Genomic DNA, 16,087 nt, shown 5'->3' with positions numbered 1-16,087 from the left:
GTAATTCACCGTTCAGGACTGTTTTCGTTTCGTTCTCGTGTTTTGTTGTTTTTGTTCGAGTATTCGTTTTCATTAAAAGAGAATATGAATACTTACCATGCTGCACCTTGGTCCTCCTCTCTCTCTCCCAACTACGAACGTTACACCACCCTTTGCCTTGATGACAACTTATCACACTCTTGGTATTCTCTCAACCAGCTTCATGAGTTAGTCACCTGGAATGCATTTAAATGAACAGGTGTGCCTAGGTAAAAGTTCATTTGTGGAATTGTTTTCCTTCTTAATGCGTTTGTGCAAGTCAGTTATGTTGTGACAAGGTAGGGGTGGTATACACAAGATAGCCCTAATTGGTAAAAGACCAAGTCCATATTATGGCAAAAACAACTCAAATAAGAAAAGAGAAACGACAGTCCGTCATTACTTTATGACATGACTGTCAGTCAATACGGAACATTTCAAGAACTTTGAAAGTTTCTTCAAGTGCATTTGCAAAAACCATCAAGCACTATTATGAAACTGGCTCTCATTAGGACCGCCACAGGAAAGGAAGACCCAGAGTTACCTCTGCTGCAGAGGATAAATTCCTAAGAGTTACCAGCCTCAGAAGTTGTAGACGAAATAAATGCTTCACAGAGTTCAAGTAACAGACACATCTCAACATCAACTGTTCGGAGGAGACTGCGTGAATCTGGCCTTCATGGTCAAATTGCTGCAAAGAAACCACTACCAAAGGACACCAATAATAAGAAGAGACTTGCTTGGGCCAAGAAACACGAACAATGGACATTAGATCTGTCAAAATCTGTCCTTTGGTCCGATGAGTCCAAATTTGAGATATTTGGTTCCAACCGCTGTGTCTTTGTGAGATGCAGAGTAGGTGAATGGATGGTCTCTGCATGTGTGGCTCCCACCGTGAAACATGGAGGAGGAGGTGTGATGGTGTGGGGGTGCTTTGCTGGTGACACTGTCTGTGATTTATTTAGAATTCAAGGCACACTTAACCAGCATGGCTACCACAGCATTCTGCCGCAATACACCATCCAATCTGGTTTTCACTTAGTGGGACTATCATTTGTTTTTCAACATGACAATGACCCAACACACCTCCAGGCTGTGTAAGGGCTATTTCACCAAGAAGGAGAGTGAGGGAGTGCTGCATCAGATGACCTGGCCTCCACAATCACCCGACCTCAACCCAATTGATATGGTTTGGGAAGAGTTTGACAGTGGAGTGAAGGAAAAGCAATAAGTGCTCAGCATATGTGGGAACTCCTTCAAGACTGCTGGAAAAGCAACAGTCTTGAAGGAGTTCTCACAGCTGGTTGAGCGAATGCCAAGAGTGTGCAAAGCTGTCATCAAGGCAAGGTAGGGTACTTTGAAGAATCTAAAGTATAATTTAATTTGTTAAACACTTTTTTGGTTACTACATGATTTTATGTGTTATTTCATAGTTTTGATGTCTTCACAATTATTCTACAATGTAGAAAATAGTACAAATAAAGAAAAACCCTTGAATAAGTAGGTGTACATTTTTTTGACTGGTACTGTATATATATATTTGGGACCCATATGTATACTTTGTACTGTTCTTTATAAAAAAAAATAGATATTTGTTATATTTGACTATGTAAAACCTAGCACTACTACCTATTTATCTGAGATTGAGGCAAATATATAGCATTTATCATGTTTTAGGGAAGACCCAGATGCAGACAGTGTCGAAGTAACAAAAGTTTATTACTAGAACAGGGGGCAGGCAAAACAACAGGTCAAGGGCAGGCAGAGGTTTGTAATCCAGATCAGAGTCAAACAACCCCATGCCATAATTAGATAGTGAAAAAACACATCCATCTCTATCATAATTTCTATAAACAATAAAATATAATTTACCAACATTTCTGAAAATGGATATATAGCATTTTGGAATTAAACTCTTCGTGAAAATGAGTGAAAAAAGCATATGAATAGGAAGAATATTTGCAACCATGATTTCAAACCATCTACTACAACACTTAAACCTATATTTCTAAGCAGTAGGCTGAACAGTTTATTTTCATTTTTATTTCATGCCAACATCAAAACAAATCATACAAGTCAATGTCATACTATATTACTTGATCTACACTGTACTCCCTCCCCTTGCTTCATTTGAAATGCATCCAACATGATACAGTCAAATGGGGGATGTTAGCATTATCTCCGTAAACTCAACTCTCTATGCTCCTCTTCAGGCATGAGCAAATCATCCATTGGATAATGACCATCGTCACCTATATCTTGGATGAAATACTCCTCACTGTCACAGGCAGTGCTGTGGACACCCTGCTGGCAGTCTGTAGCTTGGCTCTGGTGTCTCTCCTCACTCTCACTGGTATCACTCTCTTTACTGTCACTGGTATTGCTGCTATCACTGGTCTCACTAGTGTCACTGCTCTCGCTACTTTCACTGCTTTCGCTACTTTCACTGCTTTCGCTACTATCGCTGGTATCCTTGATGTTACTTGTGTCTCTTATGTCAAAGTTAACAGTACTGACGTCACTGGTGACAGTACTGACATTACCAGTAACAGCACTGACGTCACTGGTATCAATGCTGACACTGGTCTCACTGAGAGAACCAGAGGCTTTGAGGAAGCTCTCCACCAATGCCAAGGCTGCATTGCTCTGAACTGTATCGCCAGGCTGGCTGTGGTTGGTTGTCAAAGTGGTGGGAGAGAGTGTGCTCTGTTTCACTGCTCCCTGATTAGTGGGTAGGTCCAGCTGCCCTTTGACCTCAGAGCTGCTGTTGTCCTCTGCACTCAAGACTCGGACGGCAAACACTCGGATCCAATTCTAGAGAAGTGGACAAGACACAGATGGGTGAAATAAAGGTTGGTTGTCGTCAGTTCATACAGAATGGTAATCCTTCATTTTAAATCAAATCAAACTTTGCTGATAACATGCGCCGAATATGACTGTACAGTGAAATTCTTGCTTCCCGAACCTTTCCCAACGATGCATAGTTTCAAAAATAGCAACTAACACAAGCGGAATAAAATAAAATACACAAGAATGGAGCTACAGTGCATTCGGAAAGTATTCAGACCCCTTGACTTTTTCCACATTTTGTTACATTACAGTGTTATTATGACATGTATTAAGTCCATTTTTTTCTCATCAATCTACACATAATACCCCATAATGACAAAGCAAAAACAGGTTTTTCGATTTTTTTTGGCAAATGTATAAAAAAACAACAACAGAAATATCACATTTACATAAGTCTTCAGACCCTTTACTCAGTACTTTGTTGAAGCATCTTTGGCAGCTATTACAGCCTCGAGTCTTTTTGAGTATGACGCTACAAGCTTGGCACACCTGTATTTGGGGAGTTTCTCACATTCTTCTCTGCAGATCCTCTCAAGCTCTGTCAGGTTGGATGGGAGCGTTGCTGCACAGCTATTTTCAGGTCTCTCCAGAGATGCTAGATCTGATTAAAGTCAGGGCTCTGGATGGGTCACTCAAGGACATTCAGAGACTTGTCCCAAAGCCACTCCTGTGTTGTCTTGGCTGTGTGCTTAGGGTTGTTGTCCTATTGGAAGGTGAACCTTCGCCCCAGTCTGAGGTCCTGAGTGCTCTGAAGCAGGTTTTCATCAAGGATTTCTCTGAACTGTGCTTCGTTCATGTTTCCCTCGATACTGACGAGTCTCCAAGTCCCTGCTGCTGAATAATATCCCCACAGCATGATGCTGCCACCACCATGCTTCACTGTAGGGATGGTGCCAGGTTTCCTCCAGATGTGACTGTCACGCCTGCTCCCGCTCACCCTCTCTGGCGCTCGAGGGTGCCAGGCTGCCTTTCATTACGCACACCTGTCACCATCATTATGCGCATCCGCGCTCATTGGACTCACCTGAACTCCTTCACGTTTTGATTGCATTCCCTATATCTGTCTGTTTTCTCTGTTTCATCTCCATGTCAGCATTATTGTTGTTTCCGTTTCCACTGTCCAGACGCTGTCCGTATTCTGTTCCTGTCTGTGGTTTTTAAATGTTCACTCCCTGTGCCTGCATCTCGTCTCCAGCGGCAATCCTTAGTGTGACGCTTGGCATTCAGGCCAAAGAATTCAATCTTGGTTTAATCAGACCAGAGAATATTATTTCTCATGGTCTGAGAGTCCTTCAGGTGCCTTTTGGCAAACTCCAAGTGGGCTTTCATGTGCCTTTTACTGTGGAGTGGCACAGCTGTCTAAGGTGCAGCAGTTTAAGGCACTACCTCTCAGTGCTAGAGGTGTCACTACAGACCCTGGTTCGATCCTGGGCTGTATCACGTCTGGCTGTGATTGGGAGTCCCATAGGGCAGCACACAATTGGCCCAGCGACGCCCATGTTAGGGTTTGGCCATCGTTGTAAATAAGAATTTGTTCTTAACTGACTTGCCAAGTTAAATAAAGGTTCAACTAAAAAAATGAAAATAAAAAGTGTGACTTCCGTCTGCCCACTCTACCATAATGGCCTGATTGGTGGAGTGCTGCAGAGATGGTTGTCCTCCTGGAAGGTTCTCCCATCTCCATAGAGGAACTCTGGAGCTCTGTCAGAGTGACCATCAGGTTCTTTTACACCTCCCTGACCAAGGCCCTTCTCCCCTGATTGCTCCGTTTGGCCGGGCGGCCAGCTCTAGGAAGAATCTTGGTGATTCCAAACTTCTTTCATTTAAGAATGATAAAGGCCATTGTGTTCTTGGGAACCTTCATTGTTGCTGAAATGGTACCCTTATGGTACCTTTCCCGAGAACTGTGCCTCGACACAATCCTGTCTCGGAGCTCTACGGACAATTCCTTCAACCTCATGGCTTGGTTTTTGCTCTGACATGCACTGTCAACTGTGGGACCTTACATAGACAGGTGTGTGACTTTAAAAAATCATGTCCAGTTAATTGAATTTACCACAGGTGGAAACATCTCAAGGATGATCCAATGGAAACAGGATGCACCTGAGCTCAATTTCGAGTCTCATAGCAAAGGGTCTGAATACTTATAAGGTATTTCTGTCATCTTGTGTTATTTTGTATAGATTGATGAGGAAAATGTTTTCTTTAATCCATTTTAGAATAAGGCTGTAACGTAACAAAATGTGGAAAAAGTCAAGGGTTCTGAATACTTTCAGAATGCACGGTATATACTGGGAGTACTAGTACCAGATCAATGTGCACAGCTACGAGGTACTTGAGGTAGATACTGTACGTACATGAAGGCAGGGTAAAGTGACTAGGCATCCAGATAGATAATAATAAGAGTAAAATAAAGAAAAGAGTAGCAGCAGCAAATTATGAGTGTAAAAGTGTGTGTGTGAATGTGCGTGCGTGTATGTATGTTTGTGTTGTGTCGGTATGTGTGTGTGTGTGTGTGTGTGTGTGCGTGTGTGCGTGTGTGTGTGCGTGCGTATGCATTTTAATGTTTGAAGGTGTGAGAGATTTGTATAGGAGTGACAGTGAAGTGCGTGTGATTAAATGTGTGTATATGGTGTCAATGTATAGTGTAGTGAGTGTGCGTAGGGTCAGTGCAAGATAGAGTCAGTGCAGATTGTTTGGGTACCATTCATTGGCTATTTTAGCAGTCTGGCTATTTAACACACAGGAGGTTGGTGGCTCTTTAATTGGGGAGCACGGGCTCATGGCAATGGCTGGAGTGGAAATATTGGAATGGTATCAAATACATCAAACACATGGATTCCAGGCGTTTGATGCCATTCCGTTCACTTCGTTCCATACATTATTATGAGCTGTACTTCCCTAAGCAGACTCCTGTGATTTTAGCAGTCTTATGTCATGGGGGTAGAAGCTTTCTTGAAGCCTGATGGTCCCAGAACCGATGCTCCGGTACCGTTTGCCAGACGGTAGCAGGGTGAAGAGTCTGGCTTGAGTGGCTGGAGTCTTTGGCAATTTTTTGAGCCTTCCTCTGATGAGCTAGTAGATTGTGAATGACTCGTAAGCACATACTGTATGTAGCAAGTGCTCTGTGCAGACTAAATATAAATGTCAAACTAAGATTTTGACAGGCTTAGCATTGTGTAAAATGCGTTCTTATTATAAGTACATGACATAACAGGACACAGGATACTATGACAAGTGCAAGACGAACCTTTCGAATGTTTTCTTCACTGCCTTGGCTGTTGTCTCGTGTATCCCCAATAGCATTGGAGTCAGTCTGCTGAAACAAACCAACAGAAGATACAGTAAATGCAACCATCGTCATTTTCCTGACATGTTGTCAATTGATTGCATCTTTCTCATTTTATTGTTTTGATATGCACTCTGTGAAATGATGTAAATCTGAGGATCTTTACCCTGTCCTCCAGTGATAGGCTCTCACTCTCCAAAGAATGGCTCTCGGAAGACTGTGTGAAGGGGAACAGATTGCAACAAAATGGACCAAGGAGGTATTTTTCAATGTATCTATTTTTGTATCGATTAACAGCCCTAGTATTTGCACAACCAGAACAACTCACATTAAATACAATACTACAGTTTACTGTAGAATACTACAATACTTACTATAGAATTCTATAGTAAACTGTAGGATACTGTAGAATACTATACTACACACTGTAGTGTCCCTCAATCATTTCTAGTACTTACTAAAGTAAATACTACAGTAATGTCTGCAAAAACACCACAATGTGCAAAATACTGCACTTTTTATATTACAGTATTTAATTTGCATTTACTCTGCCCATTCCCCTCCCCATATAGCAATTTATGCCACGCATAAGTGAGAAACCTACATGCCAAGTATAGAACATATATTGCGTTCTCTACAGGGTATAGAAAAGAGCAGAAGCTCTGAACTATCCGTTCAGACCCCAGTCCTACCTACATACAGGTTATGGAAAATGTGCTCTTTTAGTATTTCTCCAGTAGGTTTCCTGAAGGAGAAAGCCTCCACTTCTATGTCAAAGATAATAAAACTAAAACACTATAGTAAATACTATATTAATATCCGCAAAAACACAACAGTAAATACTACAGTATACTACAGTCCGCAAAAACACTACATTAATTACTATAGTATATACTACAATTTTCTTTTACTACAGTGTTTGTACTATATTTTACTGTGAATACTACAGTGTACTACAGTAAAAACTACAGTGAATAATATAGTATTTATACCATAGTATACTTAAGCAATAAGGCCCGGGGGTGTGTGGTATATGACCAATATAACACGGCTAAGGGGTGTTCTTATGCAGGATGCGACTCGGAGCGGCTAGATACAGCCCTTAGCCGTGGTATAATGGCCATGTACTATAAACCCAGAGGTGTCTTATTCCTATTATAAACTTGTTACCAATGTATTTAGAGCAGTAAAAATATATGTTTTGTCATACTCTGCTATACCACGGCTGTCAGCCAATCAGCATTCAGGGCTCGAACCACCCAGTTAATAATATAGTATTTTTTCAAGTGGGAAGGATAATACTGGAGTAGGAATACTGTTGTTGTCACTCACCTCTGAATTGGATTCCAATGATTCGGACTCAGACTCTGAACTCTGAAACGCAATTTAACACAGATAGAACATTAAAGATTAGAGCCACTTGATAAAGGAGAACAGCGTATGTATCAAGCGTCTCAGAGTATGCTGATCTATGATCAGTTTTGTCTTGTAGATCCTAATGAATAAGGTTACATGGACAATGGGGACTACTGCTCTGAAACGCTGTGTAAATACGCCCCCAGATATATTTAGGCATTGCTTGTAATGTCAATACTTTTGAGCAGCCTTTAAAAAAAAAATATGAACTTACTTGGTCCTCTGAGGTACTTTCTTCTGAGCTCTATAAGAAAAGAGATGTGGGTTATTATAAACATTTATATGTATTACAAATAATAAGCATAGTACATTTATGTCTTGTTCATGCAAGTAATTTTAAAGTGTAACGGATATGTGTTAGATAAAGACCTATTCTGATTTTCGCCAATGCACTTACAACTGTATTTTTTACATTCTACACCTGTTGACATTTTAATATTATTCCATTCAACCCACCTTGAGCTCTGAAGTGTCACTTTGATGCGGAGATTGTGAGGCGGACGAACTTAACCTTTGCGTTTGAGTCTGAAACACAATGCCAGCAGAAAACCGCAATGCATTTAATGACAACCTGTGTGCCAGCATCAACAATCATTATGCTTATTTAAAATATTAACAAGTCCACCTTCGCCCAAAAAACTCATTGTAGGGATAAATATGGGTGTATACAGTGCAATGACCTCTACCTCGACTACAATCTAAACTTGAGGTTTGGCACAGGAGTGCGGAACTACCGTAACTGTCAGCTTTTCTGACTTGGACTGTGGTGGAGGTTGACAACGTGATTGCAGTCAACAGGCTTGCATTTGTGTGCATTTTCTCAGACCCATACCCCAACACAACAATCAAACGTCAGATACTTCTGATTGCTTCTTTTGATAGCACTTACCATGTTTGATGATTCCAGTTCGCTCTGCTCCAAAATAGCTTTGTACAGAATCTGTCAAAAGAAACAAATACAGTAGGAGAACACAAAATAATACAAAAGTCTGATGTGTTAAATCTATATCAACTCACCATTTACATTTTGATTGTGAATGAATTAAGATTGTTCAATAAAAAATAAGGGTACTTACTGGGTTGGCATAAACCACCCCAACCAAGGAAAAAATCACTATTGTAATCTTCATTCTACAATGAACACAGAATATTAACATGGTTGATTTGAGTAACTGTGGATTGATGCATTAGGACTACTGGAATTATTTTTTGTATTTCTAATAACATGTATCAAGCGTCTGAATAAAACCATCAATAGTTTGTCCTAGGTGTGCTGTTAAAAGAAAAGCATAAAAATGTTGCCAACCTAAACAAGTGAGACAGTTGCAGTTCAATTAATTTGCCACATGCAGATTTTTCATTTACATTTGATATACTATAGCTATATCCACTCTATATACTACAACTATATACACTTTAGTGTATAAATTCTGTGCTAAACCTGTGTATTGTGTATGTGTTGAAATCAACCATGGTCCTTTACCTTTTCCCCAGTTCCACCAGAATCAGATGTTTGTAGCTGTAAACCCAACTCTGCCAATAGTCCGTGTACTGTGTACGGTAGTAGTTTGGAACGCCAGGCACTACTATCCCACTGGATGTTGAGACAATAAGAGAGGGATTAAGTGGATGTGGTGAGTTGAGGAGACAGACAGGGCTATATACTAACCAGAACCCTCAATTAACATGATCGCCCCACTTCCTCCCAGCCAACTCAGCTTCACCACACGTTTTGTGAAAGTGTATGGGTGCCGGATACCGAACACACACACACCACACGTGATTACAAGAGTATGACCACATCGACCACACCATCTCCTCCACCTTCAGGGCCTTCTGCATCTCCATGGCCTCATCTTCATTTTCTACTACAGGATCTTCATCACGGCCTGGACCTTGTACCACAAACAGAGCCAGCAACCACAATTACCTCAGTAGCTACCGCGTCACACAAATGCTTCACTAGGACTGCTTTCGATGGCTATGTCTGGACTGATTGTTAATCGGCAAGTAAACAATGTATTAAAGATGCTATGCTAAACCATAGAAAATGTCAACATTTTGGGGGAATAAAAGAGGTTTTCATTTGTACTTAGAAAATTGTAGATTGCCTTTATCCAGAGCGGTATTAGAGAAGAGTATATAACAGATCATTGACAGAATGTTACCAGTGGTGTAGTGGAGGGTAAATGCACACAAATGCTGTTCATGCCAATTATTTTGCACATGCGTGTACCTACCTTTTGCAGAAAAATGCATTGAAAGTAAAGTGAACATTACTTTACTCACACTGACTGGCGATCAGTGTTTACCCACATATTTTTAGTTGAGAATGCATTTAGTTGACAATATGGTTTTCATCTTTCGTCTTTTTGTTAATGAAAACATCAATAATAAAACACCGTTGCAATTAGTCTTAATGTTTTACAGTAGGCTATACAATTGCCATTTTGAATGGAGAAATACAATTACACTAAGAGTGCAGGATTGAAAAGCAGTTATTGCTCATGACATGGTTGCACCATAAGCCTTTAAATCGCTGAGATTTCATGTACCATCCTCCATGCATATTGAGTTACACCTGCCTGGGTCTAGTCTCCAATGCAACCAAGGTCGGAAATTTTAAAACATATGTAAACGGAAAGATAAAAAGATACTGTGGTGTAGCTGTTCTTACACTGATCAATAAATATAAACGCAACATGCGTATTTTGTTTTTATATTTATATTTATATTTATATTTATATTTATATTTAAGGGTCCCCGTTAGCTGCTGCCAAGGCTGCAGCTACTCTTTCTGGCGTCCAGCAACATTAAGACAGTTATATACAGTTTAAAATATTACATGACATGACATTTCCTACCACTTTACCAAATACATTTAGTGTGTTTCCTCAGGCCACTCCTCCACTATCACATATTTACATATTTACAATACAACATCTCATGTATGTAGAGTGTGTTGGTCCCATGTTTCTTGAGCTAAAATAAAAAATCCCTGAAAATGTCCATAACACAAAAAAAAAGTTTTTCAAAAAAATTTGTTTACATCACTGTTAGTGAGCATTTCTCCTTTGTGAAAATAATCCATCCACCTGACAGATTTCTGCATAGTGTACCTTTAATTTAGAGTACATATTCATTAGCATACCTCTCATTTAATTGAGGATACACTGACTCATTAATGTTATTACATGAATATAAACATACCATTGATCTGCATCTCTGAGGGAAATACACGACATGGCCACCACATAATATGGAGTTGGTCCTCCTCGTTGTTATAACAAGCTCTAATCTTCTGGGAAAGCTTTCCACTAGATGTTGGAACATTGCTGCGAGGACTTGCTTCCATTCAGCCACAAGAGCATTAGTGAGGTCAGGCACTTATGTTGGGCAATTAGGCCTGGCTCGCAGTCGGCGTTCCAATTCATCCCCAAAGGTGTTGAGGTCAGGCTCTGTGCAGGCCAGTCAAGTTCTTCCACACCGATTTCAACAAACCATTTCTGTATGGACCTCTCTTTGTGCAAGGAGGCACTGACATAATGAAACAGGAAAGGGCCTTTCCCAAACTATTCCCACAAAGTTGCCTAGAATGTCATTGTATGCTGTAGCCTTAAGATTTCCCTTCTCTGGAACCATGAAAAACAGCCCCAGACCATTATTCCTCGACCACCAATCTTTACAGTTGGCACTATGCATTGGGGCAGGTAGCGTTCTCCTGGCATTCGTCAAACCCATATTCGTCTGTCGGACTGCCAGATGGTGAAGCGTGATTAATCACTCCAGAAAACGCGTTTCCACTGCTCCAGAGTCCAATGATGGCGATGTTTACACCACTCGACAATGAAAACCGTTTTATGAAGCTCCCAAAAAACAGTTTTCGTGCTAACGTTGCGTCCAGAGGCAGTTTGGAACTGGGTAGTGAGTGTTTCAACTGAGGACAGACGATTTTTACGCGCTACTCACTTCAGCACTTGGCGGTCCCGTTCTGTGAGCTCCTAGACAATAACACAACTTACAGTTGACCGGGGCAGCTCTAGCAGGGCAGACATTTGACGAACTGACTTGTTGGAAAGGTGGCATCCTATGATGATGCCATGTTGAAAGTCACTGAGCTTTTCAGTAAGGCCGTTCTACTGCCAATGTTTGTCTATGGAGATTGCATTGAAGTGTGCTCAATTGTATACACCTGTCAGCAACAGGTGTGGATGAAATAGCCGAATCCACTAGTTGGAAGAGGTGTCCACATACCATTGGCCATGTAGTGTATCGGTTTGGTTCTCTGAGAGGATAGTATTATTTCATATACCGTATTCATTGCTTGCACTCATGTTAGCACTGCCCCAGATGATAATAAAGCATGGCCTGGGACTAGTCCTCATGGTTTATATAAGAAACCCCATTTATTTAATGTGAAATATTTAACTTTTCTGTGTAGCTTACATATTTACTTATTTTTGGGAGATATAATTCAGCATGGAAAGATGAATCAGATATTCAAAGTATTAAACATGTCTTTAGATGTATTGATTTACAAAGCAAAAGACCATGAACATAAGTTAAACTAATGAACCAATGACCTTGCCTTGCCTTCTGCATGACATAACAGCAGTTACCTAGCAACATCCCACCTGTTTAAGGGATTAGAAGCTTCCATCCATAGTCAGGATGGAAGGATGGAAGCGTGTTTTCACTTTCGACCATGTGTGCAGTTCCTTTTTTCATTTAAAGGATTAGAGCAGGTAGTCAAGTGGCCAATGCCTCACAGATATCACTGATAAGGTTGGAGGGGTTTACTTAATCCCAGTCGAGCACATGGGCAGAGGTATAAAAGTGAATGGAGGGAGCAATAGGGTCTACACACTGAACACTGACCAGGCTTCCACCAAGATACACAACATACGCAGGTAATGCTTTTCCCATTCACTGTGTTGTGTTTCCAATGTATTGTTTCACTGCTGTGTTTTGTGTTTATGAGTTTTCAACTTCTGAGATGAATATGCTGGTTTTGAATGGTTTTATTCACGTTTCCTGTCAGGATATTGCCACCCGTCACTAAAATGTGCTTGTTGAAATCAACTGGATTATCCCTCATCCTGTCCGCACTTCTAGTCATCGCAGACTCTTATCCAAACAGTGACAAGACAAACAGTGAGTTTTACATTTCAATAACTGTTTTTGTTGATGGTTTATGTGTTTTGGGAACAAAATGAGCAGTGAGTTCTGCAGTGAGTTCTGTTGTCATTACAGAGAGAGAGAGAGAATATAAATTGGTATACTACCTCCTTATTCCCAAACGGTGTGTTTACAAGGAAGAGAGCCACACATTGGTGATGAATAGTGCAACAAGCTTAAGATCAGACTATTCAATAGATTCTCAATGAATGTATGTCATTATCTTCACAGTGGGCTGTGAGGAATGCACACTGAAGCCGAACACAATCTTCCCCAACATCATGCAGTGTACAGGCTGCTGCTTCTCCAGAGCTTATCCAACCCCACTACGGTCCAAGCAAACCATGCTGGTCCCCAAGAACATCACCTCTGAAGCCACATGCTGCGTTGCAAAAGAAGGGGAAAGGGTAAGACAATATTTAGCTAATAAAGTAGTTGGGATTGATATTCTCTACTACCGAAAGTTTGATCATCTGACCTGACGACATTCCTAATGTAACGCACATAACATCTAAACGTATCATTTAACAACAACTCCAATTAACCTGAATGTTTTTTAAATTTTAAACCGTCTCTCTTTCTCTTGATTCTTTCTCTCCTTCTCCTCTCTCAGGTCACCACCAAGGATGGCTTCCCGGTGACGAACCACACAGAGTGTCACTGCAGCACCTGTTATTACCATAAATCATAAAATGTCTGTACGGGCTGGAAATCTCCTTGTTGTAGAAGTAATAGCTTGGCAACAGATCATATATTTTGCACAACTTATTCCTGAAGTTCCTTGTGTTTTAAGAGAAATCACATATTAGGAAATCATTGTGATCCACAAAATATAATATTCTACGGATAATATTTATAGTGCTCTTATGGTAGCAATGATATAAAGTTGTATTCCTGTACTGTGTTAATCAATGTAGACTTTACTGTATGAATTGAATACGGATTAAAATGCCAATTAACATGATTGCATCACTTCCTCCTAGCCAACTCAGCTTCATCACTGTATTGGTGTCGGATGCTGAATGCACACACACACACACACACACACACACACACACACACACACACACACACACACACACACACACACACACACACACACACACACACACACACACACACACACACACACACACACACACACACACACACACACACAGGCACACACACACACAAACACATGCGTGCTTCCAAGAGTTACTCCATTCAGTCTTTCTCCTTCTACCTCCTCCCCCTCACTGACTTAAGTCAATATAATTTAGGATGCTAAACTATAGGGTGGGCAGCTTCTTGTAAAAACAAGCGTTCCCACTCCTGGAACGGAAGACGGAAGGTCAAATAAGAACATGTCTCCTTTCTGTGAAACTATTCCATTTCCTCAAAGAAATACAGTAAATACACACTGAACATACATAGATCATCATTCCAGCCATGAGCCTGTCCTCCTCATTTCTCCCATCACTGGCCTAGTAAGTGAGTGAAAATGTAACTTTCAGTCAGTGTAGATGATAGGGTGGATTATACATTCATACTTGTTGTTAAGATGATGATACCAAAAGCATTATACATATCTCAACATTTTTGGACAGACAATATTACTTTAGGTGTATTGTTTTCTTTCTGAATGTCGGTAGTACATTATTTAACGCTTATAATATGAGTCATACACAGTAATATGATGGATATGAGTGGAATTCTTATGCTATAAACATAGCACAGTCTGTCTAAATGCTGACGACAGTCACTTTCCTCTAGAAGCTCATGTAATAAATTGTTTCCTGGATATCCATATTTGGCTCATCCTAAATTGGCCTATGGAATTCCATGTGTGTGGGGAGGGGACTGATTCTCAGAACAGTGCACTATTCTGGGAGAGAGCCTTTTGTCTCTCACCACACCATGGGTGTGTGTTTGTGGGTGTTCAAGCATATGTGTGTGTCTGGCTGTGGCTTGTGTAGGCAACGTGGTTTAGTTTATGGTGGGGGGCGGGGATGGGGGGGTGTAACATGTGGCTGAAGGCAAAAAACCCACAGCTCACAAAATCTATTTTATTTTGGTCTCTTTGGTAAACAACCTAATTAAACATTTTAGCTAAACATGTCGGCACATACCCTTTGGAAACAGTTCTCTTATTGTAAAGAATCCATTTTTACCCATGTAGATTACCTGTATTGACCAACCCCATTTTGAGAGAAATCAATTTGATCTTTTTTGCAGGCCCCAAAACGATCACATATTGATAGTTGCCGCTATCACCAAATGAAGATTGCACAAAACTAATTGCTGAATTATATTAAATGGGATGTAAGGAAACTTTCTTAGCTGACCCACTTACTTTCAGGGTGACTGAGGAACTTGATACATATGGACATCTAGTGGTGCAAAGTGGCAACATCAACACTTCATCCTCGCTATATGAGCCATGTTATAATTCCCTGGTGTGATGCATAGGGTGTTTGCCTTTCACTTTAGCAACCTGGTTTGCTTTCCTGTCCAGCTGTTTGCTACTTTGGCGTCAGAGTGGGATGCGCCTTCCCTGTTCGGAGGGGGGCAGTGTAGCAATCTTTGCTATATTAGCCACGTTCTCACAAATTGAGTTAACCCTATTGGCGTGATGTATAGGGAGTTTGCCTTTCACGCCAGCTACCCGTGTTCACTTCCCTACTCCGCTGTTGGTTAAAGTAGGTGTAATACATGAGTTAAAACAAGAGAACAACAACCAGCATAAAGCGGAAGTCCAGCTGTTCTATTGTTAATCTTCAATAGAATGACGTAATACAATTGTTATACGAAATCAACTAGACAAACCTACAATTACACCATACTCGCAAAGTCTAGGGTCTCTATGTTCTAAAAGTTAGGGGTCCAACAAGGGTTCTTCTAAGATGTTTCTCGAAGAACCTTAAATGCCACTAAAAGGTGCTTCTTGGCCACAATAGGGACACAGCCCCATCTGTCTCCGGCGACATCACTCTGCCGCGGGGAGGTGTGTGACCCCTGTCTCCATGGGTTCAGTTGGGGATGGTACGAGTTGGTCTACATTAGGCCCGGTGGCGATGGTCAGGCAAGTAGTCGCATCAGCGATGGTCAGGTAAGGCCTGATGACAACGGTCAGGTGAGAAGTCGTGGCGGCGACAGTCAGGTGTGGGCTGACAATGGCAATCAGCTGAGGGTTTACGACGGTAATCAGGTGCGGGCCGACCGCAGCGGTCAGGTGAGTAGTGGCGGCGGCGACAGTCAGGTATGAGCTGATGAAGGTGATCAGATGTAGGCTGACCGTAACGGTCAGGGAAGTAGTCTCGACTGTCAGGTGTGGGTTGACGATGGCGATCAGTG

At 41.1% G+C, this 16,087-nt stretch overlaps 2 protein-coding genes and 1 non-coding gene across 3 annotated transcripts; 2 read left to right on the top strand and 1 right to left on the bottom strand.

The window, feature by feature from the left end:
• Positions 1-1,718: 1,718 nt before the first annotated feature.
• scpp1 (secretory calcium-binding phosphoprotein 1) lies at positions 1,719-9,212 on the bottom strand. The gene is made up of 9 exons (XM_029674018.2): positions 9,057-9,212; positions 8,650-8,704; positions 8,463-8,513; positions 8,030-8,098; positions 7,788-7,817; positions 7,490-7,531; positions 6,324-6,374; positions 6,119-6,187; positions 1,719-2,832 (listed from the first exon to the last, which is right to left on the bottom strand). The coding sequence occupies exons 2-9, from the start codon at positions 8,701-8,703 to the stop codon at positions 2,194-2,196; spliced, it is 1,005 nt and encodes a 334-aa protein (XP_029529878.1). The 5' UTR covers position 8,704; positions 9,057-9,212; the 3' UTR covers positions 1,719-2,193.
• LOC115137833 (U7 small nuclear RNA) lies at positions 6,868-6,920 on the top strand. Its single transcript, XR_003864863.1, has one exon. It is a non-coding gene; the product is annotated as a U7 small nuclear RNA (small nuclear RNA).
• A 3,145-nt stretch (positions 9,213-12,357) lies between the features above and the next one.
• Positions 12,358-13,694, top strand: LOC115137690 (glycoprotein hormones alpha chain 2). The gene is made up of 4 exons (XM_029674017.2): positions 12,358-12,483; positions 12,615-12,727; positions 12,983-13,158; positions 13,365-13,694. The coding sequence occupies exons 1-4, from the start codon at positions 12,392-12,394 to the stop codon at positions 13,440-13,442; spliced, it is 459 nt and encodes a 152-aa protein (XP_029529877.1). The 5' UTR covers positions 12,358-12,391; the 3' UTR covers positions 13,443-13,694.
• The last annotated feature ends 2,393 nt before the right edge of the window (positions 13,695-16,087 follow it).

The sequence above is a fragment of the Oncorhynchus nerka genome, linkage group LG11 (assembly GCF_034236695.1).
Source record: "Oncorhynchus nerka isolate Pitt River linkage group LG11, Oner_Uvic_2.0, whole genome shotgun sequence".
Taxonomy (NCBI): Eukaryota; Metazoa; Chordata; class Actinopteri; order Salmoniformes; family Salmonidae; genus Oncorhynchus; species Oncorhynchus nerka.
This window is presented reverse-complemented; position numbering and strand designations above follow the sequence as displayed.

Bases quoted from the DNA above. Each gene is read 5' to 3' on its own strand.
- scpp1 (XM_029674018.2), bottom strand. From the start codon at position 8,703: ATGAAGATTACAATAGTGATTTTTTCCTTGGTTGGGGTGGTTTATGCC. The intron at 8,514-8,649 runs GTAAGTACCCTT...TTCTTTTGACAG, and splicing joins GGGTGGTTTATGCCAACCCA to ATTCTGTACAAAGCTATTTT. The intron at 6,188-6,323 runs GTAAAGATCCTC...GGTTTGTTTCAG, and splicing joins GCCTATCACTGGAGGACAGG to CAGACTGACTCCAATGCTAT.
- LOC115137690 (XM_029674017.2), top strand. From the start codon at position 12,392: ATGGGCAGAGGTATAAAAGTGAATGGAGGGAGCAATAGGGTCTACACA. The intron at 12,728-12,982 runs GTGAGTTTTACA...TTATCTTCACAG, and splicing joins AAACAGTGACAAGACAAACA to TGGGCTGTGAGGAATGCACA. The intron at 13,159-13,364 runs GTAAGACAATAT...CTCCTCTCTCAG, and splicing joins TTGCAAAAGAAGGGGAAAGG to GTCACCACCAAGGATGGCTT.